Source organism: Brassica napus, chromosome A5 (assembly GCF_020379485.1).
Source record: "Brassica napus cultivar Da-Ae chromosome A5, Da-Ae, whole genome shotgun sequence".
Taxonomy (NCBI): Eukaryota; Viridiplantae; Streptophyta; class Magnoliopsida; order Brassicales; family Brassicaceae; genus Brassica; species Brassica napus.
The window spans coordinates 7,971,730-7,998,320 of record NC_063438.1 but is presented as its reverse complement, the minus strand read 5'-3'; the positions used below and the strand labels follow the sequence as shown (position 1 = coordinate 7,998,320).

Here is a 26,591-nt window from a genome sequence, read left to right as displayed (position 1 = left end):
TGAAGTTGAGGTTTGCATTAGATTTTGAGATTTGGGTTTACAGTTTAGGGTTTTGGGTTTATATTTGGGTTTAGGATTTAGTAATTAGTGTTTAGGGTTTAGTAATTTCGTTCTTAAACTTGGTCATTTGGAAAATGTAAATGGAGTGGACCAGTACATCTATACTATTTATACCGGTTCCATACTATGTCGTCTACATTGAGAAAATTGACAACATATTATATAGATTGTTTGGATTTATACTTTAGTTATTTGGGTTTAGATTTAGTAACTAGGGGTTTGTCTAGGGTTTTAGAATTTAAGTGGGTGAGTAGAGTTTAATTTTTAGGGTTTATATTTGGGTTTAGAGTTTAGTGGTTATGGTTTAGGGTTTATATTTGGGTTTAGGGTTTATATTTGGGTTTAAGGTTTAGTGATTTGGGTTTAGGGTTTATATTTGGGTTTAGGGTTTAGTGATTAGGGTTTAGGGTTTATATTTGGGTTTAGGGTTTAGTGATTAGGATTTAGGGTTTAGTGATTAGTGTTTAGGGTCTATATTTGGGTTAAGGGTTTAGTGATTAGGGTTTAGGGTTTATACAAACATTATAGTCTCAAAAATAGTCAACTTTATATTAAATATTAGTCAAAAATAATAAAATATATAATATTAATAAATTTCATTTTAAATATAATTTAACTTTTAAAAAATTTATCATTGCACATGGTGCATAAAAACATCTAGTATTATTTGAATTTCAAAAACTATCTGATGCACTAACTTTTTGTGACAAATCAAATTTAAGGAACTGGACAAGAGATTGAGAAGAGGGATGTGGAGAGGTACAAAGAGTTTTCACTTGATGAGTTATAATGGAGCATTGAAGTGCCATTGTTGTAGTCGTAGGAGTTATACCGGTGAAGTTGGGTAGACGAACAGATTTAGAGTCGTTGGAGACGTCTGAGGTAAGTATGCTAAAGAAAAGGAAGCTATAAGTTATACAATGGGCTGGCTATTTTGATGGGTTTGGATGGTTCGAGACCCATCATCTAAACATTCGCGATGACATAGCAGTTTGATTGATAGAGAATATTTTATCCTATGTGGCACATTCGCGATGACGTCTGGGAAATTTTTCGGGTTTTGGAATTGGCATGTCTCTATTTGAAAATTGAAAAAGATGTTCAATGCTGGTTTTAAAAATAGTGTGGTTTTACTAATGAGATGGGTTCAAATGATTGGCTGATTATTAATCAAAAGTAGTGTGTGCATGGATTAGATCCTTCTTATATAAAAGAGACAAGAGGTTCATTGTATTTCACACATAATTCAATTAATATTAGAATTGTGACTAATTTTATTGATAAACGATGATTTTACCGATTTCTGACTTCGATTTTAAAGCTTCTGGTGCTTATCAAGTCTTTTCAAGTAAAACACGTTGGAAGAGAGGTTTGTGTATAAAGAGGAAAGATCAGAGCAAAACATGCAAAAATGGATGTTTTAGAGTTGACCAATGGATCCTTACCCATATCGAGTGATCGCATGAACAACATGAACAAGCTGAATGCTCGATCGATCGAAATGAACATAATGAAGAAAACTTCTCGATCACACATGGTCGATCGATAGTAACAGAACATATCGATAGCAACGGAACAGATCGGTCGCTCTTGTGTAAGGACCATTTATGTGCGAGGAAAAATGGATTTTTTGTCGGTTTGTAAGTTCTTGTTTGATTTTTACCTAAAAATTCATGCATGACATTTTTGACCTATATGTCATTGTTTAGGTCAAACCTTTTACTCTTTTTTCATTACTCTGAAAATTTGTTAGCATATGGGAATCAATGAACGTACTATACTTTGTAGAAGCTTTCTAAACCACATTTTTACTGATTTTATGAGACTATGTGATGTATGTAATTGGGAGAGGGTCTAGGGAGTAATGGATATGTGATACCGAGTTGTGCATAAAGGAGTATGATGATACCGAGTTTCTGCTTGCAACCAACCATAGTTGAAATGGTTTGGTGCTATTCTAGGGCTTTGATTAGTAACCCTGAAAAATGGTGGAATCGCATTTGAGATGCGATTACGCAAATATTTTACCAATCACAAAAATAATGTGGAATGAAAAAAAATTCTTTGCAAACAAAATATGAAGAAAAAAATTTCAGTAAGCGAAAAAGTGAGTTTTTGTTGATTATTGATTAAATCAACTATTTCACATAATATTAAATTATATGATAATACCATTTAAAATTTTTAAATAAATAGCAAAATAGTTTTTAATGATAAATAGTTGTGTTGTAACTATACTATAATTTTTATAATATTATAAGATGGCAATCTATTATTAAAATTGTATTAAAAATAAGCTAAATATTTTTAATACAGAGTATTTTAGTTATTTTCAAAAATTTGTAGTAATTATTTTAGTTATTGATATTTGTTTTTTATTTAATAAAATATTTAATCAATCTAATATGTATTCTACCATTTTGCTAGTTTAAATTTTTTTAGCAGCTTAATTAATTTTTTCACAACTTGACTATTTATTCCACGGTTCCATGAGTAAACTATGTTTACTATCCGAGCCTAGATAAGTCATCCATATTGATGTCTCTCTAGAAAATTAATCGGACTTTGACCTTCGATATTTCAAATTATTTTAGTGAGAACAGTAATTCGTTGATTGTACAGCTTTTTAAATGATTGAGAAAACTTAATAAATGAACTTGTAAATAAATCACCGAAGCTTAGGGCTGCGAGTCGGTGCTTTTAGCCTGTAATGAAACTATTCACTCAATTCTCATTTTTGAGTATAATATTCATAAGTTTACCATTTACCCCCTCCAATTAGTCAACTCTCTCCACTTAAACAATCTTTTAAATGTCCCATCTTCAATTTAACCTCTGTTTACATGACTCTCATACCTGCTTATTTCTCTAGATTTTGATTTATCGCAACATAATTGTTTGTGCCGTTATTCTCAGGCAATTCAAGAATTTATAATTACAGTGATTAATTAATTAGGAAGCATGATGCTCACGGCACGGGCATAGAGACATGTGTTTGTCTGTATATGACTGTGTATTCATACAAAGATAATGCGGAACATAGGGCACCGCACCTCAATAGAATCGTCCGTTTGTCTCTACAAGAGAGGGTACATTTTCTAATTTGTACATAAATGTGTGCATACTAGTAGTTTTGTTTCCTCGGAAACATGGACAAAAGCATTTGCTTTCCAGCTAAAACTTTATACACTAAATTTAAGCCACAGGTGCAAATCTGCACCTAAATTGATATCTTCAAAAGATTATGGGCATATGGATAATCTGAACAATATAATAATAATAATAATAGTAATCAATGTATTGCCATTTTTAAATAAGTAGTGACTTATTTAGTCCACATGTTTATCTTCTTGCTGAGGATTTTCGAAACCTTGATTTAACTAACCCTCATTGTTAGTATATGCTCTACCTCGTCCACTAATAATTGTTTTGAAAGGTTTGATTACCAATGATCTCACATTTGCTAAGCCGTTAGATAAAAAAACAGATCTCACATTTGCTAAAATAAGGGGCTTTTGACAAGGTTTCGTACTCAGTTCTAGATCATGGTTAGGAGGTCTAACTAATAGGTCACAGAATATACAACTATCTTTATTTAAAATCATAAAACTATCTTAGGATAGTCAAAAATAGATTTGTGACACCATAAGAGCTTGTCATTAGTAGGAACTAAATGGGGTTTCATAATGTAAAATTAAAATTGATTGGCTATCTCAAATTTGAGAAACTTATATGATAAATTATTAGACTAAGAACACTCTAATATAAAAATAAATTTTAAAAAACAAGCCAAAATAAAACATAGAAAAACTTAATTTTGAGTTGTTCATCTAATATTTAATAATTAGCTAGTAAAATATGTTAATTTTTATTAGATAATTGAGATACATTTAGTTTTAGGACTGCCTCAGTGCTAAAAACAGTTAAAGTTTCTAAGAAAAGAAATAATAGTGTAATGATATAAATATATATAAATATTATTTAAACGAATGTCATATGTCATTTGAAAGTCTCACCAGTATTTTAAAAGTTCTCAAACGAAAACCTTTCACTATTTTCACATGCTTATTATTATTATTATTATTATTATTATTATTATTATTATTATTATTATTATTATTATTATTATTATTAGTTTTAAAATACTAGATACTAGTTCTTTTAAATTTCTGGGATGAACATGCTTTTCGATTATCAAGTTTGAAATTTTTACGAATAATATTTTTAGAATTCATGGGATGATCATTTGAAAATTTTACTCCTTTAAGGATAATTAGTTAGTTCTTTTTTTTTTATAACGACTAGTTAGTTCATTTTAACAAAACAAAACATATAAAAATTTGCAAAATGTAAGAGAAAAGGGGAAAGAAACAACGGGTTTCCGGGAAGAAACGACAAAGAAGAAAAATACCATTGGTGCCGACGTGACAAAACAATAGCCGTTGGATCATAAACGATCAACGATAAGAGATTAATGTTCTAGCGGGTGTGGCAATTTTGAAGTGACTAGTGAGAGGTGTAAAACAAAAATAAAGAAAAAAGATGTTTTGCAAAATCTAGAAAACAAAGGAAAAGAGAGGAGGAGACAGAGAATTAAATTAGAGGAGCAGAGTGGAGAGAGAGATATTAAGGTTATGGCGGCGTTGCAGAGCGCGAGAAAGGCCATGAAACCCTCTCTCTGATCTCTCTCTCTTTCTTCCCCTTCTTCTTTCTCTCTGTGTGTTTCTTAAATACTCTCTCTTCTCTCGTACCGACAAACGAGCTTGCCTTTTTACCACACCCTTAAAAGCTGTACTCAACTTCAATTTCAATAACACTACAAACCCGGAGAGAATGAACTCTCTACCTAAACCCTAGATTTCCTCTCTCCCCTATAGTCTCAAAGATCTAAGCGAGAAAGTTAAAAAGATCTAGAGCGAGAGTCTTTTTGTTTCATTTTTTTTCTTCTAAATATCTGATTGGAGAGCGGTGGTATGGGTAGTGGTTGTGGTGGTGTTGCCGGTGAATGGCGGGTTTTTTCTCGTTAGACGGTGGAGGAGGCAGAGGCGGAGGAGTAAACGGTCAAGAAGAACACAGGACCAACACGAATCCTCCTCCGCCTGTATCTGAGTCTTGGCTTTGGTACAGAAACCCTAACGTCAACGCAAACGCAAACGCAAACGCGATCGCTCCTTCCTCTTCAAACGCTGCTGCTTTAGGCACACTTGAGCTATGGCAAAACCACAACCAGCAAGAAATCATGTTCCAGCATCAACAGCATCAGCAAAGGTTGGATCTATACTCCTCCGCCGCTGGTTTAGGAGTAGGACCAAGCAGCCATAGCCAATTCAATATCTCCGGCGAAACTTCAAACGCCGGCGCCGGAGTAACGGCTGCGGCGGCACTCATGATGATGCGAAGCGGCGGAGGAGGAGGAACCGGTGTGAGCTGTCAAGACTGTGGGAATCAGGCCAAGAAAGACTGCGCTCACGTTAGGTGTCGAACTTGCTGCAAGAGCCGTGGCTTCCAGTGTCCTACTCACGTGAGGAGCACGTGGGTTCCTGCCGCCAAACGCCGTGAGAGACAACAGCAGTTAGGCACGGTTCAGCCTCAAACGCACCTGCCACGCGGTGATAGCGGCGTACCGAAACGCCTACGGGAAAATTTACCGGCAGCTTCTTCGTCTCTTGTCTGCACTCGCGTACCTACTCATCACAACGCTTCAGGTATACTATACATGTATATAGAATATAAATATCAGTAAATTATTAGATATGTAAGGAAATAATGAAATGCAATATTGCAGTTGTTATAATTTGAAGTAACGATTGGGATCAGCCTTCAAAACCAAATAAAACCCTATTTGTATAAGTTTTCTTGAAAGAGATAAGTTTATATACACACGCATAAATATATAAATATTTGTAATTTAGTTTTGATTTATGAAAATACTGTTTTGGAGTAAACACTGACGATTAGATTGACAGGAACAAGCTGTTCTCATCGATGTTGAAATCTGTATTCTTTCTTTAATTCCCTGCACCTTCTTTTCCGTGACCTGAATTTTCGAAGAATATTTTTTTTCTTGTGACTGAAATTTTCAAAGAATATATGAATACTAATGTTTTATTATATACTCCTATTTAATAATCAAACATGCGATTAATCTCTAATAAAAACTTTTACTTTGTTTTAATGTATTTTTTTTTGTCAATTGTTTTAATATAATTTAGGTTTGGAGGTTGGAGATTTCCCAGCGGAGGTGAGCTCACCGGCAGTGTTTAGATGTGTGCGAGTGAGCTCAGTGGAAGACGGAGAAGAAGAGTTTGCTTACCAAACAGCTGTAAGCATCGGTGGTCACGTTTTTAAAGGCATTCTCTACGACAACGGTCCTGGAAGTATTGGTGGCGGTGGCTACAACGTTGGTGAGAGCTCTTCTGGTGGCGGAGGAGCTCAGCAGATGAATCTCATAACAGCTGGATCTGTGACGGTTGCAACCGCTTCTTCCTCCACTCCAAACGCTGGTGGTATTGGCGGCTCCTCCGCGGCTTACACTGATCCAGCCGCTCTTTATCCAACTCCGATCAACACTTTCATGGCCGGTACACAATTCTTTCCCAACCCAAGATCATGATGGAAATCTGACATAATGCAACGTAACTCTATTTAATTCTTAGAATGATATTAGGGTTTTAAAACCGTTAATTGTCTGTTTATGCTTCTTCTGGACACTCAAAGTTGTTGCAGTTTTAGGGTTTTTAAAACGGAAATTTAATTCAAATAATATAATCTTCGTATTATAATGATTTCGTGAGGATAATGTCATTAAAATGATGGGAGCACATTATAGCCCTTGTTGTCTGAATCTTTGTTTCATTAATGTGTCTGTTTCTTGTTTGTGTCACACGTAACCTAAGAATCCGGAGATAATGTTCCTTATCTTTATATCAACTTTCTATCCAGTAACCAATAGAAAAATCGTTAAATATGTGTTGTATATATTATACGTACAATTTAGTTTCTTCAGCCATGGTTTCAGTTACTGCGATTATGATATGGCCTGTGCCCATCCATGCATTTAATGATATTCAAATTCTATTATTTGTTTATTACTAGTAGTAATTCATATGTGCCATAATTGACATGTGATATAATCAGAGAAAGTGACAAGATGAGTATATATTTGTATGTTAGAAGAGCGACATGTAGAGATGTGACATGAGGGTGCGTTCTACAATGGACGTTGTCTAACCTAATTAATAAATCATCCGTCCTTTGCATTAGTCATTTGATTAATGAGCATTTTTTAAGTTTAACTAGAGATTTTTTCCGCGCGATTGTGTCTTATAAATTTATTTTATTTATAATATTATTTGTCGGTTTTTTTATTTTACATTAACTTCTTATTTTTCCAATGTTATTTTTTCTTAATTTAAATTTATATGTTTATAATTTTTCATTTTTCTTGTTGTAGATGAAGAATTATATTTTTTATTGATGGTTTTTTGTATGTGATATAAACTTTTTGATATTTTAAAATAATGTTATATATAGTACGATTAACACATTAAAGAAGAGAAACATATTCAGGCACATTTTACACAGGTTTTATATGCATAATTTTAAACATTATATATGTATATATTATAAGTTTGAAACATGTAAATATTTTCTGAAGCTAAATACTTGTTCTGAGTTTACATAACTTATCGAAAGTTTTATCCCTTTTTAAATTCAAATCACAGAAAAAAATATTAAAAAGTCAGTATAGATGGGTTTTTTTGGGCTTTTAAATCAACACTGAAAAATTACATGAATCAGATAACAACAGTTTTATAAACAACTGGATAAAATTTGACCGAGCCAAAGATTTTCACACAATATATTCTTTCTTCTTCAAATTGCGAAGAGCCTATAGGCACAAGAAAAAAAATCACAATTTTTGTTTTCACTTATATAACATTTTTTCTCCTTTACACACGGAGTTTATTACACTGTTATAAGCAATGAAAAACTCTATTCATATAAGATTCACATCTATGCATTTTGACAAAGAAGAATTTTAGCCATCTTTAGTTTCAGAATGGACCAACTTCAGTCATATACACTATATTTTCTCTATGATTCAAATCTTATGATTTTAATATATGTGCAGATTTTCATATGAAAAAGCACGCACGTCATCTATCATTCAACCTATTACTTTTTTCAAAGTAAATACTATAATCCCCATTTGGTTAGCTCCACAAATTAATCTATTTGGATCAGTTTACTAAAAAATATAGATACTAATGTTAGAAAAGAATATAGACACTATCAACAACAAATATTGGCACAAGTTTAGATTTGCTGCTGAAGTTTGGATTTCTTCTCCGGCTGATCTACACTCTGTTGCAGCCTGGATCAATCAACCTCGCGTCAACGCAGATACGCATGCTACTCCAGTCATCAAGCTCTACTTTCAGTCAGCCATCTACCTGCTGTGGAAAGAGCGTAATGCTCGTGTGTTCACAGCTGTTTCCTCACCTTCATCAGTCATCCTTGCCTCTCTCGACCGTATGATGCGTGACTGTCTCCTCTCTTACCCGGTAAGTTCTTCTTTCTCTTCTTCTCTACTTCTTTTTATCTTTCTTGTATAAGACTTCCTTAAGGCTTTTTTTACCTTGAGTTGTTGTTGGTTGTTTTTGTTTCCTTGCTGTAATAAGTTGTTTAAAAACAATAGTGTAACCTTTCAAAAATTGATAATCTTAGCATCTTACCAAAAAAACAACAAATATTGACTTATTTATGTGAATATGTATTTTATTTTAAATCATTATAGTGGACGAAGAAAGCACCATAATTTATACAACAAATTTTCTTAGATTCACGTCATCATACTCACCATTTTACCATTTTAATTACATAATTTTACATGAGCTTCTTCACCTTTCCCGATTATTTTCTCTTTATTTATAACTACAATATAAAGTTATAAACTATATATATTATAAATTAATAATTTATTTACCCTTAAAGTTTAACGATTAAAAATAGAATATAATTCAATATAGATATATGATTCTATTAATAAATTAGTAGTTACAAATTTGAAATTTCTAGAAATATCAAAAGTTGTATGTTAGTTAATTATCTTATAAATGACATTTATTTCTAATTCTTTTTGGATGAGAATATTTTGGCTGAGGTGGATAGTCTCAAAAGCTTTGAATTTAGTCCCTTTTATATAGTAATAACTGTGCCCGTACTCCGTCAGCCTTCACAAATGACAGCGGATTCTGAGCTGGTGGGGCCATAGGTTGACCATAAGTCCTCATGATGACTTCTCATGATGTGATTTGTCCAAAAGTCCTCCTTTCGTTGCCTCCTCCTTCTCTCTTATACTGCCCTTGTGCGTGGTGCCCTAATCGCGCCTATCCTTTGGGCCTTCGTTAAGCTCGTTAAGCTCGATTAGGGCACCACACACACCAACTCTTTAATTTTTTCCTCCATCTCTTAACTCACTGATTCTTACAATCATGCTTTTGTTTTCATATTGTTTTTGTTTTTAAATCTTGCAAATGAGATGGGATTATCGCATCAAAGTTAGATCCATGATAGATATCCACTGATAAAGAGTAACGACAGCGGATCTGTAAAGTGTTGCTGTGTCAGAAAAAGGAGTAGATGAAGACGATCTCTATATGGTTGTAAAGAATAATGAGAGTGAGCCAAATGAATGCGTATCAGCATGTCTAAGAATGAAGAATTGAAGAAGATGAACTTTTCGTCTATACTATATTTTGTGAAATGAATAGTATAGTATATATTCTTTAGGTAGATATTTGTGCAAAGATACCATACTATTGAGACGAAATGCTATACTATTCCTAAAATGTAATAATATGCCATGTTTTCAAATTCGATAGTTATTTTCATTGTCATTTTCTGTGATTGATTGTAATATAAATTCATTTTTTAAATGTTGCACAAATTTGATTATTTGGAATCTTCATTATTACCAATTCTAGTTTAGAAATCTAAATTCTATTATTTAGAGGAATGGTGGTGAAGTTGAGGTTTGCATTAGATTTTGAGATTTGGGTTTACAGTTTAGGGTTTTGGGTTTATATTTGGGTTTAGGATTTAGTAATTAGTGTTTAGGGTTTAGTAATTTCGTTCTTAAACTTGGTCATTTGGAAAATGTAAATGGAGTGGACCAGTACATCTATACTATTTATACCGGTTCCATACTATGTCGTCTACATTGAGAAAATTGACAACATATTATATAGATTGTTTGGATTTATACTTTAGTTATTTGGGTTTAGATTTAGTAACTAGGGGTTTGTCTAGGGTTTTAGAATTTAAGTGGGTGAGTAGAGTTTAATTTTAGGGTTTATATTTGGGTTTAGAGTTTAGTGGTTATGGTTTAGGGTTTATATTTGGGTTTAGGGTTTATATTTGGGTTTAAGGTTTAGTGATTTGGGTTTAGGGTTTATATTTGGGTTTAGGGTTTAGTGATTAGGGTTTAGGGTTTATATTTGGGTTTAGGGTTTAGTGATTAGGATTTAGGGTTTAGTGATTAGTGTTTAGGGTCTATATTTGGGTTAAGGGTTTAGTGATTAGGGTTTAGGGTTTATACAAACATTATAGTCTCAAAAATAGTCAACTTTATATTAAATATTAGTCAAAAATAATAAAATATATAATATTAATAATTTCATTTTAAATATAATTTAACTTTTAAAAAATTTATCATTGCACATGGTGCATAAAAACATCTAGTATTATTTGAATTTCAAAAACTATCTGATGCACTAACTTTTTGTGACAAATCAAATTTAAGGAACTGGACAAGAGATTGAGAAGAGGGATGTGGAGAGGTACAAAGAGTTTTCACTTGATGAGTTATAATGGAGCATTGAAGTGCCATTGTTGTAGTCGTAGGAGTTATACCGGTGAAGTTGGGTAGACGAACAGATTTAGAGTCGTTGGAGACGTCTGAGGTAAGTATGCTAAAGAAAAGGAAGCTATAAGTTATACAATGGGCTGGCTATTTTGATGGGTTTGGATGGTTCGAGACCCATCATCTAAACATTCGCGATGACATAGCAGTTTGATTGATAGAGAATATTTTATCCTATGTGGCACTTCTAAGAAGTCTCAAAATTAGTAGCTTTTATATAGTAGGATACTAATGTTATGGAAACCAAACTTATGGTGTGGCCTTAAACCGGAGTCGATACACTAGTCAAAGAAAGTATAAATGCTTTGCTTCTTTTAGGCCTAGCATTCCCTTATTTTTCCAGCTGTATGTTGGACGTTATATGTTGTGGTCCATATTCATGTGATGAGACCGATCTATATGAGTAAGCTTGACGAATGGGCATATTGTATGATATGTGATAGAGAATACTTGGTATCCTCCGCAAATGCACAACCAGCTGCTTCCACACGTCAATTCTGTGAAGAAAACTGATTAACCATAAAAAAAAACAGGCTTCTTCAGTGGAAACACCCTTTGACATTCCTACCTAATCCGTTTTCATATAGTAATTTGTTAGCCGAAAAAGTCATCGGAGATTGGAATGATATTGCATCAATTCAACAAAATAAGATGGTTCAAGTTCTTGTATCGGTGTCATATTTGACTGATTGTCCTATTTGCTTTGAGAAGATGTGCAGTAGAGCTTTATCATGTATGACATGTGGTGAGATATATCATCTTCGGTTTGGAGACGACCCAGACCATTTCCAACAGATTTGTCTACATTTCTTTGAAAAAATAGAAGTGTATTGGAAATGGTTTTATATCATCCGGTTCATTCAAATTACATGCTTGAAATTAAAGTTACAAGTGGAGAAGAGTGCACAATTATCTGCAAGATGAATATTGGATAGCACAAGTATAGCTGTTTTGATTGGAAAATCAGCTTCCATTTTGATTGCATCAAATTCAGTGAATATGTCTAGAAAGATCAAGTCTCACATTCACAAAATTCTACATTACGTTTGTGCTAGACCCTGTAATGCTGCGCTCTACGATTGTGTTGATTGTAACTTTAACGCCCATGTAGAATGGTCTCAGAGTGTTCGGCGATAGTGGACATATTGGACCAAATGTTCCCCAAAATCATCATTACGACTCAAAAGCTGCTCCTATTTATTCAAATATTCAAATAAAAAGGAAAATACTGATTATCCTAATCTCATCATTTGCATACCTGTATCACCTTAATATAATTATAGAAAATTCGATTATCCTATTCTCATCATTTGCGTACCTGTATCACCTTAACAAAACTATATAAAATTATTTGTACCTAAAACATAAGATATGGGTTCAGACTTTACAAAATTCAAAGAAGCATCCAAAAGGAAAATATATAATTTCATTATTATGTGTACTAGCCAAGATAATTTACATATGTGAAAGGTTTTCAGCTAAATGTTGATTCTTTTTTTTGTTTATATTATAAATTTTATTTATCTATTTAGGACTAAAGGCTGCAAATGGCGCGAACGTTTTAGTCCAAAAGCTTCTTTAGAAGAAAAAAGTGCATTTTCTTTTTTGTTTTTGTCTTGCCATTTGGTCATAATAACTTTTTTAAATATACTTTTTAGTGATTCCTTGAAACTGATTTTGTTACAAATTATTAAAAATTTGCTTGGTAACGTTAATTTCATAGACTTTTAGCTTTTTCATTTATTGTATATGTGATTTTCGTTGCATTATTTGTTCATCTATTTACATTATTTGTTCATCTATTTATTTTTCGTTTTCTAATTAGGAACATGGTTATTATATCATATAATATTAATCAAATTATATTTGTAGTCAATCAGTTTAAAATCCCCCTGAATCAATTATCCACCATAATCCTTAAATGAACTAAAGCGTGTGTAAATGTGATGTCTCAAGTAGTTCATGCTGATGCTGGTGATAATTATACAAACATAAGTCATTCTTTAAGCTTTTTCTGAAATTGGGCCCCTATTCTCTCTCACTACATACATTCCAATCTTAGCTTCATTATCTGTCACATAGAGATTCTGCTTCTTCGGCTTTTCTTTATATAGGGAAACAAAACAAAGTTTCATTATATAAGAGAGGTTCAACAAATCTTTTGAAGAGTGAGAGATCAGATGGGGAATCACAAGTTCAAATTTTCAGATATGATCCCAAATGCATGGTTTCACAAGCTCAAAGACATGACTAAACAGTCTAAACCCAAAAACAAACCTATTTCTTATTCTTCCTCAAACACTTGTAACAAGAAGAAACTCTCCTCAGATTCTCTTCCTCATAACTCTTCAGCCTCTCATTTCTCCAACAGCTTAGTAGCTAACAGTCCTCACCACAACTCACCAAGAAACTCTACTCACAGAAAAAGGATGAGTAAAAGAAAGACACTTTACAAGCCATCTCTTAAACCAAACACTCCTCCTTTTGCATCTGCTGGTTTTGACAAGAGCAAGATCATTGGTCAAGATTCGTCCCACTGCCCATTTCCAGCTCTTGAAAGGTCCCCTGAGTATTTTGTGTATAGTTTCTACGAAGAGGAGAGTGATGAACTCGTTGATCATTCCAACTTTAAGATCAAAACAAACAACAAAGCTTTCACAGAGAAAGCTTGTCCTGCAAGAAACTCAACCAAGAAACAGCTAAGAAGCCATCTTTCTGTGAAGATTAATAAAGAGAAAGAAGACGACGAACGCAGAGCAGAGAAGAAATACCAAAACCAAGTTTCTAGTGGAAGAAAATCATCTGCAGGGATAAACCTCAGAAGAGTAAATTCACCTAGAATTCAACTCTCAGGTACGCGTAGAAGCACGTCTAGATCAGAGAACAAACAAGCTGTTCTTGAGAGTTTTGCAGTGATGAAGAGTTCGGTTGATCCAAAGAAAGACTTCAGAGAATCAATGGTGGAAATGATAGAAGAGAACAACATCAGAGCTTCAAAAGACTTGGAGGATCTTCTTGCTTGTTACCTTTCCTTGAATCCAAAGGAGTATCATGATCTTATCATCCAGGTTTTCGAGCAAATCTGGCGTCAACTTACAAAAACCAAGTAAAAAAAAAACCTCTTAATGTAATGTCAATAATTAATTAACCTCCGGTAACATGAGTATTAGTATCTTTCTGTCTTGTGAAGTTGTAGTTTTATGGTTTTTCTTTTCTTTTATTTATTTTTCTTTTAAGCAATGGAACCAAATAATAAAAGTAGTTATCATCTTGTCGTTTTTTAATTCAAAAATGATCGATCACTATAAGGGCGTGCAAGTACTGATAAGACTTGAGACATAATTGACCACTTACCATATTCTTGTCTTTTCTATGACATATAAACAGAGTTAAACTACTGCTTCAAGATTTGTTAGTGTTATTTCTTAGAACTTGGTGATGGATTGCGCCATTATCCTTTGAATATTTTGAAATTACAAAGTTGAAATTGGCGGTAAAAACAACATGGAAGAGACATGAACAGTGTGAAACTCAACAAGTCCGGAATAAACATACGAGAGTGCATGATCGCTGGAGATAAAGAGGACCACTGACTGACACATAAACTGAGATTTAACCAAAGAATCAAGAAACAGAGATGTGATTTAATCTTTAAAGTTTTGCTTTCTTCTCATCTTTTTGAAGAAGGAAGAAGAGAAAGAGGACCACTGTTCCCATCTCCTACCTCTGTTTGGCTTATGAAACTTCAGCGAAGACATGTGAATAGAGTATGATTTCTGAATGAACTTTCTCGATTAAAGAGCATCAAGTATTAAAACATTGATATAAGATTGAGAACTAAAATAATATGTAAGAAGTATTTGATAATCTATATTCGTTTTCAATTGGTTTTGAGTTACAAGCCAACATAACGAAGAAAATATTTCTTACTTTATCATTGTGTGAATTTGGATTTTATAGACTGCCAATTATGTGTGAACTTATATAAAAAGATAAAAAGTTATGGAAATTAGACAGTGAAACAATGGTGTTAGCCTTCAAAAAATAATGGTGTTTACACACAAAAACCAGTAAACTACACCACCCATCAGAAACAAATCACATTTACATAAATTTTTGTTTTTTAACAACAACCACAAATTTGTCCAATGTAAAACTACTCCAACTATTAAAATGCACGCTAAAAATGTGAAAAATCAAATCACAAAATAGTTTCATATGAGGTTTGAAAACTTTTAACCAAAATTATTATTTTATTCATCCAAAATCATTTAAATCAAATACTATATTGAAAATACATTCTACAGATTTGACTGGTAATATACCAATATAATAAATCAAATAGATAATGTCTCAAATGGTAGAAAAAATTAAAAATAAATAACAATATTATTTTAAACCGAAAAAAACAATACTATATTAATAAAAATTAGAGTAAAGGTGGTATACATGTATTTTTCCTCTATAGTAAGGAGAGTAAAAATACGAGAAAACAATACCGTAGGTAAGTTTTTTAAGTAGAAATCAGAGTAATTTAAAATTTAGAGTAATAATTTACTCTACTTAAAAATTGCAAGCCAAAGAAAAGAAAGGGAAAGGGGAAAGGGGTGTATTTGTTTGTTTCTGGATTATTCGCTCAGCGCCGCGTGCTCTCGTCTTCGATCTCCCTCCAGGTTCGTTTCTAAACCCTACTCTCTGTTATACTGGTGTTTGATAATCTCCGACCATTTCCAATGTTAGATCCATAAAAATCAAACTTGTTCCCGATCTGGTGTAATGCTGTCGAATATCTGATCGGAAATCGAATCTTAGAAACCCTAATTAATATAATATTGCGGGGGTTGATCTGTCTGTGTACTGACTCGGAACTTGGGCCCAGGAAACAATGGAAGCGATTAGGAATCTGAAGATAAAGACATCAACTTGCAAAAGGATCGTGAAGGAGCTTCACTCCTATGAGAAAGAGGTTGAGAGGGAAGCTGCCAAGACCGCTGACATGAAGGACAAAGGTGCTGACCCTTACGACCTCAAACAGCAGGTGATCATTGTCTGTGTGTGTTGTGTTGGAGCTTCCTTCTGCTTCAGAGATCCGTTGTCTGATTATCTCTGTGGTTGGTTGATGTAGGAGAATGTGTTGGGTGAGTCGAGGATGATGATTCCTGATTGCCACAAACGTCTCGAGTCTGCTTTAGCTGACCTCAAGTCCACTTTGGTAATATTACTTAACACTTTCCCAATCTCTATAACTCATTATATGTCTATGTTTTAAAAACAAACTTGAGAGTAGTTTTTTTGTCTTTAAACTACAGCTTTATGTATTTTTATTTAGTGATCCGATTATTTATTAATTCCCTGCCTGAAAGTACCTTTTTTTTATGAAAGACAAACAATAGAAGGGAACTGTGGGATTCCTATTCTTGTGTGTGTGTGTGTTTTGTCTCTTACAAAAAAAAAACTGAAAATTTTGGCAGGCGGGATTGGAAGAGACGACAGGTCCAGAAGTTGAAGATGCAAAGAAGACTGTCGCCGATGTGGAGAAGCAGTTTCCCACTGAAGATGCCTGATTTTTTATCCATCCTGTGAGTCTTGTTTGGTGTGTGTATTCTGAGAATGGTTAAATGCTGAGTTTGACGATTATTAATTGTAAGACTCTCGGTTTTCTTTCAGTGCTACAAGTGTTTTCGTTTGCTCTTGATACATTCTGGTGACTTTTCTTTATATATTTGTCTAATTAATAAGCTAGATAAAATAGAAAGAAAACTGAGACATTTTATTATATTAAATTGAAACATGAATAAATCGTAGTGTGTTAGCAGAAGGGGAAGAATAAGCATAACACTTAGATGAGATTGACAAATTTAATGGTAGATGAGGAAAGAAGCGAGAGAAAAGGTAGCTCAATGAGAAGAGTAGTGGGTTTGGCACGACCGCTTAATAGAAACTATCGATAGTATAATTAATAAACAACGCTTTGAATTTGGTTTTGTAAATGTAACAAAATTTAAAATGAGATCAAAGCATGAACATTGCAGGAGGATCTGTGTTCCGGTATTGGCCGCCGAGCAAAGCATAAGCCATCATGTTCCACGACCCAGCTGTGTTCTGGTAGGGGACCTGTTGTTGTCTGAATCATGACAGTAAAGTTGGATGCTTTCATAAGATTAAGCACAATATTGTGCAAACGAGTCCGGTCAGAATTGGTCAGCTCTGGAACTGAAAACGCAAAACATTATGATATCCGGGATACGTTATGGTCCATCATATGCATGTGAGTCTCACTGATGACTGATGGTTGGAAAGCGGAAGAAATTATGTGTAGGAAAAATAATGAAAGATGCAAAGCTTTTGTGTAAAGGAAATTACTGCCATAAAGAAGAGTATTTATGTTTTGTGTTTATGTTTGACAATCTTGTAAACATGTGTTGTTTATAAAAAATAGACCCCATTTGTGGAGAGTTGTTATATTTTTTTTTGACATCAGAGAGAAATTGTTATATTAGTGTTTAAATATTTAATCTAATCAGAAGACAGTGAAGGTAGTTAGTTATATGGCAACGTTAAGAGGGAAAAAGAAGATAGTGCAGTGAAAATGTGAAATTGTTAAGAGTACAAAGATGAACAACATGTGAAGAACATAGTTGAAAAAGAAAAAAGAATGGAAAAAGAGATCAGGGTGAAGAACAATATATAGCAACGTTAAGAGGGAAAAAAAGAAGATAGTGCAGTGAAATTGTTAAGAATACAAAGATGAACAATATGTGAAGAACATAGTTGAAAAAGAAAAAGAAAAAGGAAAAGGAAAAAGAGCTCAGGGTGCGGCAAATCTCATCGGATTGATCAGAGGGATGCGATGGACCCAACCATCGCCAAAGCCTAATATCATCACAGCTCTAAATGCACCAGCCGGGAATCGAACCCGGGTCTGTACCGTGGCAGGGTACTATTCTACCACTAGACCACTGGTGCTTTGATAAAAAATCAACAATAGACTGAAGATGGACTACTATATAGCTGAACCACTAGCTAATACAACTACACATATAAGCATAGGATAAAAAATTTGGGATATCACAACTTACCAGTGATAAGACAGGTCTGAGGCCAACACATTGAGCAACATTTTGAGCAGAAAAATCGTTTGATGAACTAATGGAACCATGAAACTATGCCGAGGAAAAAATGAGGATGAAAATGGAAAAGAGCTTCAGGATACATAAGGGGAAAGAACCATTCAATTGTAAAACCAAAATAAAGTATTGGCAGATGTACTTATTAGTTAAATGTGAAGCCACAAGTCATTTCTAAACCAAACCATAATACATAAGAAATAGCAAAAAAAAAAAAAAACAAAAAATGTACTAGTTGGGTAATATCAGTGATGTGCTAACCTGAATCTCTTTATGAAGATATGGTCTCCAAGTACAGAGGATGATGATTGCTAGTTTTGTCATCTGATATGTTTAATACAACGAGGCTAAGAAACATGATATCACCGGCTGGAAGGTAAACAAAAAGCTATACTATTACTTATGGATAGTATTCCATTTTATTTACTGAATAACTATGAATTTGATTGAGCTATATTTCTCTGTCCCATCTCTTTCACACCTCTTGGATCAAAAGGCTTGTGCTCAATAGAACTTTATACCATAATGCCACCCGAAATGAAAAAAATGTGATAAAAAAGCCAGCTTTTTCATAGTGGTTTCTGTAGGCTCAAATACTAGCAAGAGATTGTGAGATTACTATATGCCACAAGATGATGCACAAAAAATTGTTACCATGGCTGGAGTCTCCCACGGAAATGAAGAACTAAAAGCAGAGATTCTTCAATGCGAAAGCAAAAGGTTTCCTTAATTCCCTGACACACAGAATATTCCAACTGTCTCTACACAAATACAATCATGATGACACCTGACCAATTCCTCCAACTTAGACACATGGAATCATTATTCAGTGTACTTAAAATAAGCAGCCTCGAAATGAAGCAGAGAAAACAGATTTCCAGATATTCGAGATGTACACTGAAAGTGGCTTTTAAGAATGAAACATACAAAGAATAATTGGAGTAGTATGTTACCAAATATGAAGCCAAGGGTGCTAATAAGGGACTTGTGAGATTGTTAATTGTTAATTGTACTCATATTATTTGTACATATTTGTTATATTATATAGCATGACTATAATTTATATAATCACAAAAAAGGATTAAAAAAAATTAAAGAGCTCAGTCAAATGGCATTACATCTGGATTAATCAGAGAAATGCGATGGACCCAACCATTGCTAAAGCCTAATATCATCACAGCTCTTCATTGCACCAGCCGGGAATCGAACCCGGGTCTGTACCGTGGCAGGGTACTATTCTACCACTAGACCACTGGTGCTTTTGATGATATGCGACCTGTATACTTTATTAACCTAATAAAAACAATTTTTCTTCAGCAGACAAGACAGCCGTAAAACTTTTTCTACTTTGAAAAGGACTTGCAAACTTTGTAACAATAAATATGGAAAAAATCCCTTACAAAACTCTTTATAAATCGCTCATAGTTGTTCCTATGTACAGAAAAAAATAGGGAGTAGAAACCATACCAGAAACGAGTCTAGTGAAATTCACTTGTTTTGTTTTTTTTCTCTTAAATGCTTGCTGGCCATATAGAAAATTCAATACAGATTTGTAAAGCTGCTAAACCAGGCAAATATGTATACGTAAAATGGATCAAGAAGAAGAATCTATAATTTGAACCTAATTGATGCTTTCCATGTAAGGATGAAAACAACAACAAAAATTCAACTGTTTCATCACCAAACACCGAAGCTCCATCTTTGCCTTAGATCAATGGATACAAAACTAAAACCCACCCTCTCAAACTCACCTCATACCATAAAAGCCAAAAGAAACAAAACAAAAACACAAAAGAAGAAGATTGCCATTCTTGTTCTTTTGGACCAGAAGCTTATTCCTAATAAAACCTATGACATAGCCAAGCACAAAACTGTACCTCTCTCTCTCACTCTCTTCTTCTCCACTTGGTGTCTTCCTTAGAGAACATTATATATGAATACAAAGTAGCTACGAGTTTAGCTTCTTCTCTTGTATCTTCCAAATCAGCTTGTAACTTTCTGCTCTTCACTGGTGGTTTTCTCAGCCTCTCCTCCTCCTACCTCCGTTTCTCCTAAAACACCGCCGCCTTGAGACACACCCCAACTCACCCCTCCTTCACTCTTTTTACTCTCTTCTCGTTTCTCCACCGCCACAGCTTCAGCGTCTTCTCTGTTATAAGGATCACTGTTCAGGTCTATCCTCCCTTCCTTCTCTCCTTCATTCTTCTCAGGCTCGACTCCTTCCTTGTTCTCCTCATCTACTGCTGCTGTTCCATCGCGCTCCAACTGCTTCTTCTTCCTCCTCATCATCAGCGTTTTTAAACCTTCTCTTCACGGTGCTGCACACTGTACACCCACAGGTAGGCTTGTGCCTACCTTTCCCGCTTGGCGGCTGAATGCACACAATGCATGAGCATCCAACCCTGTGCCTTGGATGTCTCGTCGTGGTCGCAACCTCTGATTCGTCTAAAGCGTCTCCTAAAACTGCTGCACTCGCTAGCGCATCTAGTCCCGATGGTTCTTGCTCATTTCTCGCTGTCTGGCTTACCCCAATTCTTTTCTTTTTGTACTCTAAAAAATAAACATACACAAAGACACTTAGTGTAATGACTCTTGAGATCTTAATGAGAGTTCAAGTTATACCTTTTCCAGCTCTAAGAACATTCTCAAGCTCTTTTAGACTCTCCTCCGGTGCAGAACACGAACACCTATCAAATGGTATATATATCAAATTACAGTAACAAGAACTCAAAACGATCTTGGAGATTCTTACCTGCTACTGTCCCAAACATTGTCTGAACATGTCCACTTTGCTGGGAGAAGAGCGTCTACAGGTAACCTTCTCCATTTAGAGCAGTCGTCGCAAGATCCCCATCGTTCTTGTTCACTGCTTCACAAAGATATCCGTTAGTAAACCGCTTGTAAGCCTGACTTGACAAGTGAAAGAAAGAGTCAGAACTTTTACCCTGAAGGTCTTGAAGTAACAACTATCGTCCTCTTTCCAAAGACAGGAGGTTCCTCAAACTCCTCGAACTCATGCTCCTCGATGACAACAACGGTAGGCTTTGCATTAGCAGAGGGACGAAGCAGCTCCTGAGCTTCTTCCCAAGTGACTCTCAGCTCCATAGACTCCTCACTATGCAAAAGCAGTCTCTTGTTTTTCGCCCCCAGAGTTCTTGTCCTCTTCTTCTCCTTACCACGCGACGGATCATCGCCTCCGTTAATCTCACTCTTCTTCAAGCCGTTACCACCGTGAGGCGACCCCAAATGCTCAGGCAGACCTTCAAGCATCTGCGACGGACAAGAGGGAGCATTTATGGAGGTCAGGTTCTCAGTAACGCCAGAAGATGACGTGTCCTCGTTCGAGGCACCGTTGGCGAAGCCACACCCCTGCATGTCTACAGTATAAGTTGCCTTCCTGGCACCCATGATTAGCTTCCCACCAGGATCAACCCTACTGAAAGTTACTGTTACAATATAAAACAAAAATATATATATAAGCAATAAAATTAATTTCACCGAGGCATTATGAAGGTAAAAAACAGTACCTTGTCACCAGCTTGTAGCCTCATGGACTGTATGCAGGGAGTGACACCTTCCAAGACATACATTCTACTGTTGTTATTGGGCCAGAATCTGAACTGGAAGGTCCACTCCTTCCCCCTCACGTCTTGGACTTTTAGAGGTATGCCTTCTGATTGACTAATGGGAGGAAAGTATGCCTCTGCACAGGCTTTTGGAAGGACTAGGCGACCGATGCGACCGGCGTCACTGGCACTAAGAGTTTTCTCAAAGAGAGGAACAATGTTTAAATTTAAACTAAAAGAAACTGTTAAGGAAAAACATGAAGTCTCTAAATAAAATGTTTGGCAAGGAAAATAAGTAGGAAAGGATACTTTCCGGAGATTTTTGCTGAAGCTCTTTATCAGTATACTTAGGCCAATACCGAGGAAGCAAATGGCCTTTCCCACGCCCTTCAACAGGAGGCCTACCGATCCGGCCTGAGCGGATTTACTAGTCCCAGAGGAGGAGTTCCAAGAACAGATTTTGAAGGCTTTTGGAGTATACTAGACGCTGAGCATTGGAAAAGGTGAGACTGAGAAGAAGCAACACCACCACCACCAGCACCCATGAGTTTATTCCCGTCTACGACAGGGGTTGCAAAAGATGGGCTGTAAAGAAGTGTTGCCAAAGCCATATTCAAAGAAGGCTGTGCAGGGGATGATGATGATGATTCGTGCGTATACCCAGTGGTGGTGACATTGTTATCTTGTTTCATGAGATTGCCAAAGCCACGGTGAGGCGTGAACTCTTCTCTTTTGTCATCCCCAGAACTAGTGGCTGAGAGAAGAGATTAGCTTCGGTTCTTACTACTCCGTCAATGCTCATTCCACTTTCTCCGTTTGTTTGTTGCATATTCATTGGTAATCTGCTAAACACACCTGGATTCTCACCTCTCTTGCTCTGTAAATTAAGATAATCGTTAAGACGCAGACGAAGATAGCATCATACGAACAACAACAAACTCACATGGGAGTTAGTACAGTAGAACAACCAACGCCACCGTAGTCCATAAACTCAACCACGAGCTTAGAGGCAATGCATCCACAGTGAAGTCTCTGTCATCATTACACATCTCAATCAAACCAAAATAAAAATAAAAACAGATAGAGAGATTTTAAAAACAAACCTTGTTGCACAAATAGCATTCCCTCCAACCAGATTGCTCCATATGGAATGTTTCGCAGAACCGAGACGTCTCATAAGCCGATCTATAACCCACAATCATTACAAAATCAAAAAGTTAATCATGTGTTAATTATGAATTTAAGAAAGCATATACGTAGTAAAAGAACAAGAAGACTCAGCGAGGTACCCGCAGCGAAAGCAGAGGTCAGCGAGGGCACCAGATCGAAGAGGCCAGCCTTTCTTCCATTCGACACTAGAGGTCGAGCCACAAGACGCGTTCATGCACACCTTTGACCCCATTTTGACTTCAACATCCTCTCAACTCAAGATTTTTCCAAATCTCAAAACCCTAACAGCACGAATCGGAGGTGGAATCGACGTGAATTGGAGGAGAGACTAGTCATGAACATGCATATCGACGTGGTCAATCCAAGTCGCGTTAAAGATCAGAGGAGAGGAGGTTGAGTGAAAACCACGGCGAGAAGAAGAAGAAGGAGAGAGAGAGGACTGTGACGGCGAAGAGAAGGAGGCAGCGAGGTTTTTCTTGGGTGAATTTTTTTTTTTCTTTTTTTGTTTTTTTTTCTTTTAATTTTTCGATGTGAAATTAAACTATGGTGAGATAGAGAGAGAGAAGGAAAGGATTAGAGCATGCAAAAGAGAAAGAGGAGAGAGATAGAGAGATGCATGCACGACACTTGAGTTGAGTTGAGAGAGAGCACACGCCGCTTTATGACCAAACTAACATACATTCGATGAAAGACTTTTGTTTGACTTTTAAATCTACATGATTTACAGTTGGTAGGAATCAACTTTTTGGAAAATAAGATATACCCTACTATTTATCATAACATATATTTGTATATCATGACGTAATTTTATATTCTCATTATATATTCATCTATATGATTTTAGGTATTTTCCTCTCCAAATTGGGATAAATTTCTAATTACAGTAGTTGTTTATGCTTTTTAAAAACCTTTTTGGTCATTCATAAATTTTAGAATGCCAATATGCCATGCATGGAACACACACAAAGAAGACTTTGAACGTCTTCTTGTTTTCCCTTGTGAACCTTTTTATTGACTAATACTCTAAAAATCTAGATTTTATTCCTATTTCCGATCGACTATGTATTTTAAACACATTATCCTAAATAAACCATCATCAGAAGATGAAATTAGTATTTTTGCATATAACATGGTTTTTTTTATAGAATACACACCTTTTTGGGTATTCTTTTTTTTTTTTTTTTTTTTTTTTTTTTGTCATCAACTTTTACAGACTCAAACTGACTCTGTAAACCAAACTGGGTGATCTGCATCCATGTGAACGACAAAGACGCTGCTGTCTAACACTGCGTGCTAGTCTATCCGCCATTGTATTTTGCGTCCTTGGTATATAGATGATCTCTGATCGGTGAAACATCTCTTTCAGGGTCTTCACATCTTCAAATAATTTGCAATGCTGGCCACTCCTCAGGTTCCGAAACCATCTTCACCAATTGAGAGCAGTCCGTTGCAAACGTAACTGAAACTGACGTAAATTCCTCATACATTCCATAGCCCAAAGGAGCGCTTCCATCTCCGCATGAAGAGGAGAAAGACTGGCCCTAACATCCTCGCCCCAACAATCCATCAAAACCTTCTAAGGTACTAAGCCAGCCTTGTCCTGAATACATATCCCCCTCTTTCCATGACCCATCTGTGAAACACCATCTTCCTGGAATTGACGGCAAAATGATATTCCCTATCTGTGGTGTTGTCCTTTGTTCGTTCACTATTTGTGCCTCAGCCCACAATGTAGATTCTGTTTCCGCTAATTTGAGTGTGTCCATGGGATCCATATCCAATTACTGAAAACTTTATTATTCCTAGCTTTCCAGATGTACCATAGTATCCATGCAAACTGATGATCTTCCAACTGTGGAAGTACTCTCCAGAATAAATGATCCATATTTGTGAAAGAGAACCTGTTGGAAAAATATCTGGATTTGATGGAATCTTCGAAAGAGCCCAAACCTGAAGTGCTGGAGGACATTCGAAAAACACATGGTTTATCGATTCCTCCTGGGCTCCACATCTTGCACAACAAATATCCCCTTGAATTCCCCTTGATTGTAAATTCTTCTTCACTGCTATACATCCTGTCGGCAATTGCCAAAGAAAATGTTTTAACTTTGGTGACACCGTATTTCCAGCAGAAGGCTTTCAGAACCCACTGTGGGACCATCAGTAAAGGTGGTTTCTCTCTGTCTGGATAGATCCGTTCTACCTGATATCCTGACTTGACCGTGTATTTTCCGTGTTTGGTGAGTGCCATCCATCAGTATCTACCCTCCGAGTCCTGCTCAAAGGAATGCTTTCTATAATTTTTGCATCCTGTGGATCCACCAAAAACCGAATTGCCTGTGAGTTCCAAGTACGTGATGAGGAGTCAATGAGAGACTCCACTGTGAGGTCCGGGTATAAATTGTGTTGATTTTTGTTAGCTGGTCTCGGCGAGTGGTTGGGAGCCATGGATCATTCCATACAGATATGGAAGAACCTGATCCCACCCTTTTGATTAGTCCTTTGCTTACCAGAGATCTAGCAGAGACGACTCCGCCAGCCATATGACGGAGATCTACCTTTTTGGGTATTCATATACATGTATCTGTATATCTTGTCTACCATGAAAAATAGAGAAAATGTTTTTTTTAATTATTTTTTTGATGTTTTTTTTTTAATTTTTTGATAAATAAAAAACAAATCTAATCTCACTAAACTGACACCATGTTTTTTAATCACGTGTTTTTTTTTTGGAATCTTTGTTGCTTCTGCTTTCCACTAGCTATTTATGCTACGACGTTTATTTTTCAGTTTTCACCCCATTCTACCTCGTAGTAGCGCGCACCAATTCACGAGTCACGACTCTGTTGACGACAGAACGAGTAATATTAATTCGGATGAAACAAGTGGCTGTGTCCGCGACAATATATTTTTATTTTCTTTTCTCGTTAATTTTATATGGAATTTTTTTTGTGACGCAAATATGTACTCTTTTGCCATTTTCTATGTTTACATATGAATTTTTTTCTTATATAAATAATATATGGAATTCTTCTTGATTTTAGCATGCAGGGCCACTTTGACACTTTCCCCTTATCCTTGTATTAAATTCTTTTCATTCACACTAATTCATGAAACGGACTTGTATAGTCCGAACTCCGAACACTACGTTAGATTATATTGACATCACACAAGTACAATTGATTATAAAACTGAAACAACTATAAAGATCAAAATATTATTAACTTCTGTGTCTTGCCATAGTATTTTACAACTGATAATGATCTCGAATCTCGAAACTTAACACTTAGTTAAATTGTTGAAATTACAGGAAGCACCCGGATAACCTATATTCATAATAAATAAACCAGCAAAGCCTATGAAAATTAACATGTGAAATCCAAAGATAATTTAGTTTAAAGTACATATATATGATATTAGGATCAAAGAACTAAATTCTCAAGTTGATATGATTAGGCTAATTTTTATGTGTTAGCCATGTGAGAGCTCTTCTTTACATAGTTGTCATCACGCTAATCTGACTAACGTAGCCAGTATTATCTCGTACAGACATGTTTGCACATGAGAAACAAACAACCACAATATTTTTGTTTGTTGTTAATATTTATTATAATCAAATATTATTAAGGGCATTGTTATGTACGTACATCCACTGACATTTAGGGACGGAATCCTCAAGCAATAAAATCAAGTATGATAGAAACTCCCAATAATGCCTGATGCACAACATAAGCTGTAACT

At 35.3% G+C, this 26,591-nt stretch overlaps 3 protein-coding genes, 4 non-coding genes and 2 pseudogenes across 7 annotated transcripts; 4 read left to right on the top strand and 5 right to left on the bottom strand.

The window, feature by feature from the left end:
* The first annotated feature begins 4,450 nt into the window (after positions 1–4,450).
* LOC106370693 (protein SHI RELATED SEQUENCE 1) lies at positions 4,451–7,442 on the top strand. The gene is made up of 2 exons (XM_048780863.1): positions 4,451–5,765; positions 6,273–7,442. The coding sequence occupies exons 1-2, from the start codon at positions 5,066–5,068 to the stop codon at positions 6,671–6,673; spliced, it is 1,101 nt and encodes a 366-aa protein (XP_048636820.1). The 5' UTR covers positions 4,451–5,065; the 3' UTR covers positions 6,674–7,442.
* Positions 7,443–12,358: 4,916 nt separating this feature from the next.
* On the top strand, positions 12,359–15,661 carry LOC125609423 (transcription repressor OFP2-like). The gene has a single exon (XM_048780864.1). It carries the CDS (start codon positions 13,168–13,170, stop codon positions 14,095–14,097), a length of 930 nt encoding a protein of 309 aa, XP_048636821.1. The 5' UTR covers positions 12,359–13,167; the 3' UTR covers positions 14,098–15,661.
* On the top strand, positions 15,533–16,705 carry LOC106451422 (tubulin-folding cofactor A). Its single transcript, XM_013893356.3, has 4 exons — positions 15,533–15,660; positions 15,867–16,025; positions 16,113–16,199; positions 16,459–16,705. Exons 2-4 carry the CDS (start codon positions 15,873–15,875, stop codon positions 16,549–16,551), a joined length of 333 nt encoding a protein of 110 aa, XP_013748810.1. The 5' UTR covers positions 15,533–15,660; positions 15,867–15,872; the 3' UTR covers positions 16,552–16,705.
* A 1,086-nt stretch (positions 16,706–17,791) lies between these two features.
* Positions 17,792–17,878, bottom strand: LOC125609714. Its single transcript, XR_007339863.1, has one exon. It is a non-coding gene; the product is annotated as a small nucleolar RNA snoR114 (small nucleolar RNA).
* Positions 17,879–17,882: 4 nt separating this feature from the next.
* Positions 17,883–17,953, bottom strand: TRNAG-GCC. The gene has a single exon. It is a non-coding gene; the product is annotated as a tRNA-Gly (tRNA).
* A 1,257-nt stretch (positions 17,954–19,210) lies between these two features.
* On the bottom strand, positions 19,211–19,297 carry LOC125609719. The gene has a single exon (XR_007339868.1). It is a non-coding gene; the product is annotated as a small nucleolar RNA snoR114 (small nucleolar RNA).
* A 5-nt stretch (positions 19,298–19,302) lies between these two features.
* Positions 19,303–19,373, bottom strand: TRNAG-GCC. Its single transcript has one exon. It is a non-coding gene; the product is annotated as a tRNA-Gly (tRNA).
* Positions 19,374–19,704: 331 nt separating this feature from the next.
* LOC106453645 lies at positions 19,705–24,625 on the bottom strand (annotated as a pseudogene).
* Positions 24,626–26,569: 1,944 nt separating this feature from the next.
* LOC125608537 overlaps positions 26,570–26,591 on the top strand; it is a 1,614-nt pseudogene continuing 1,592 nt past the window's right edge.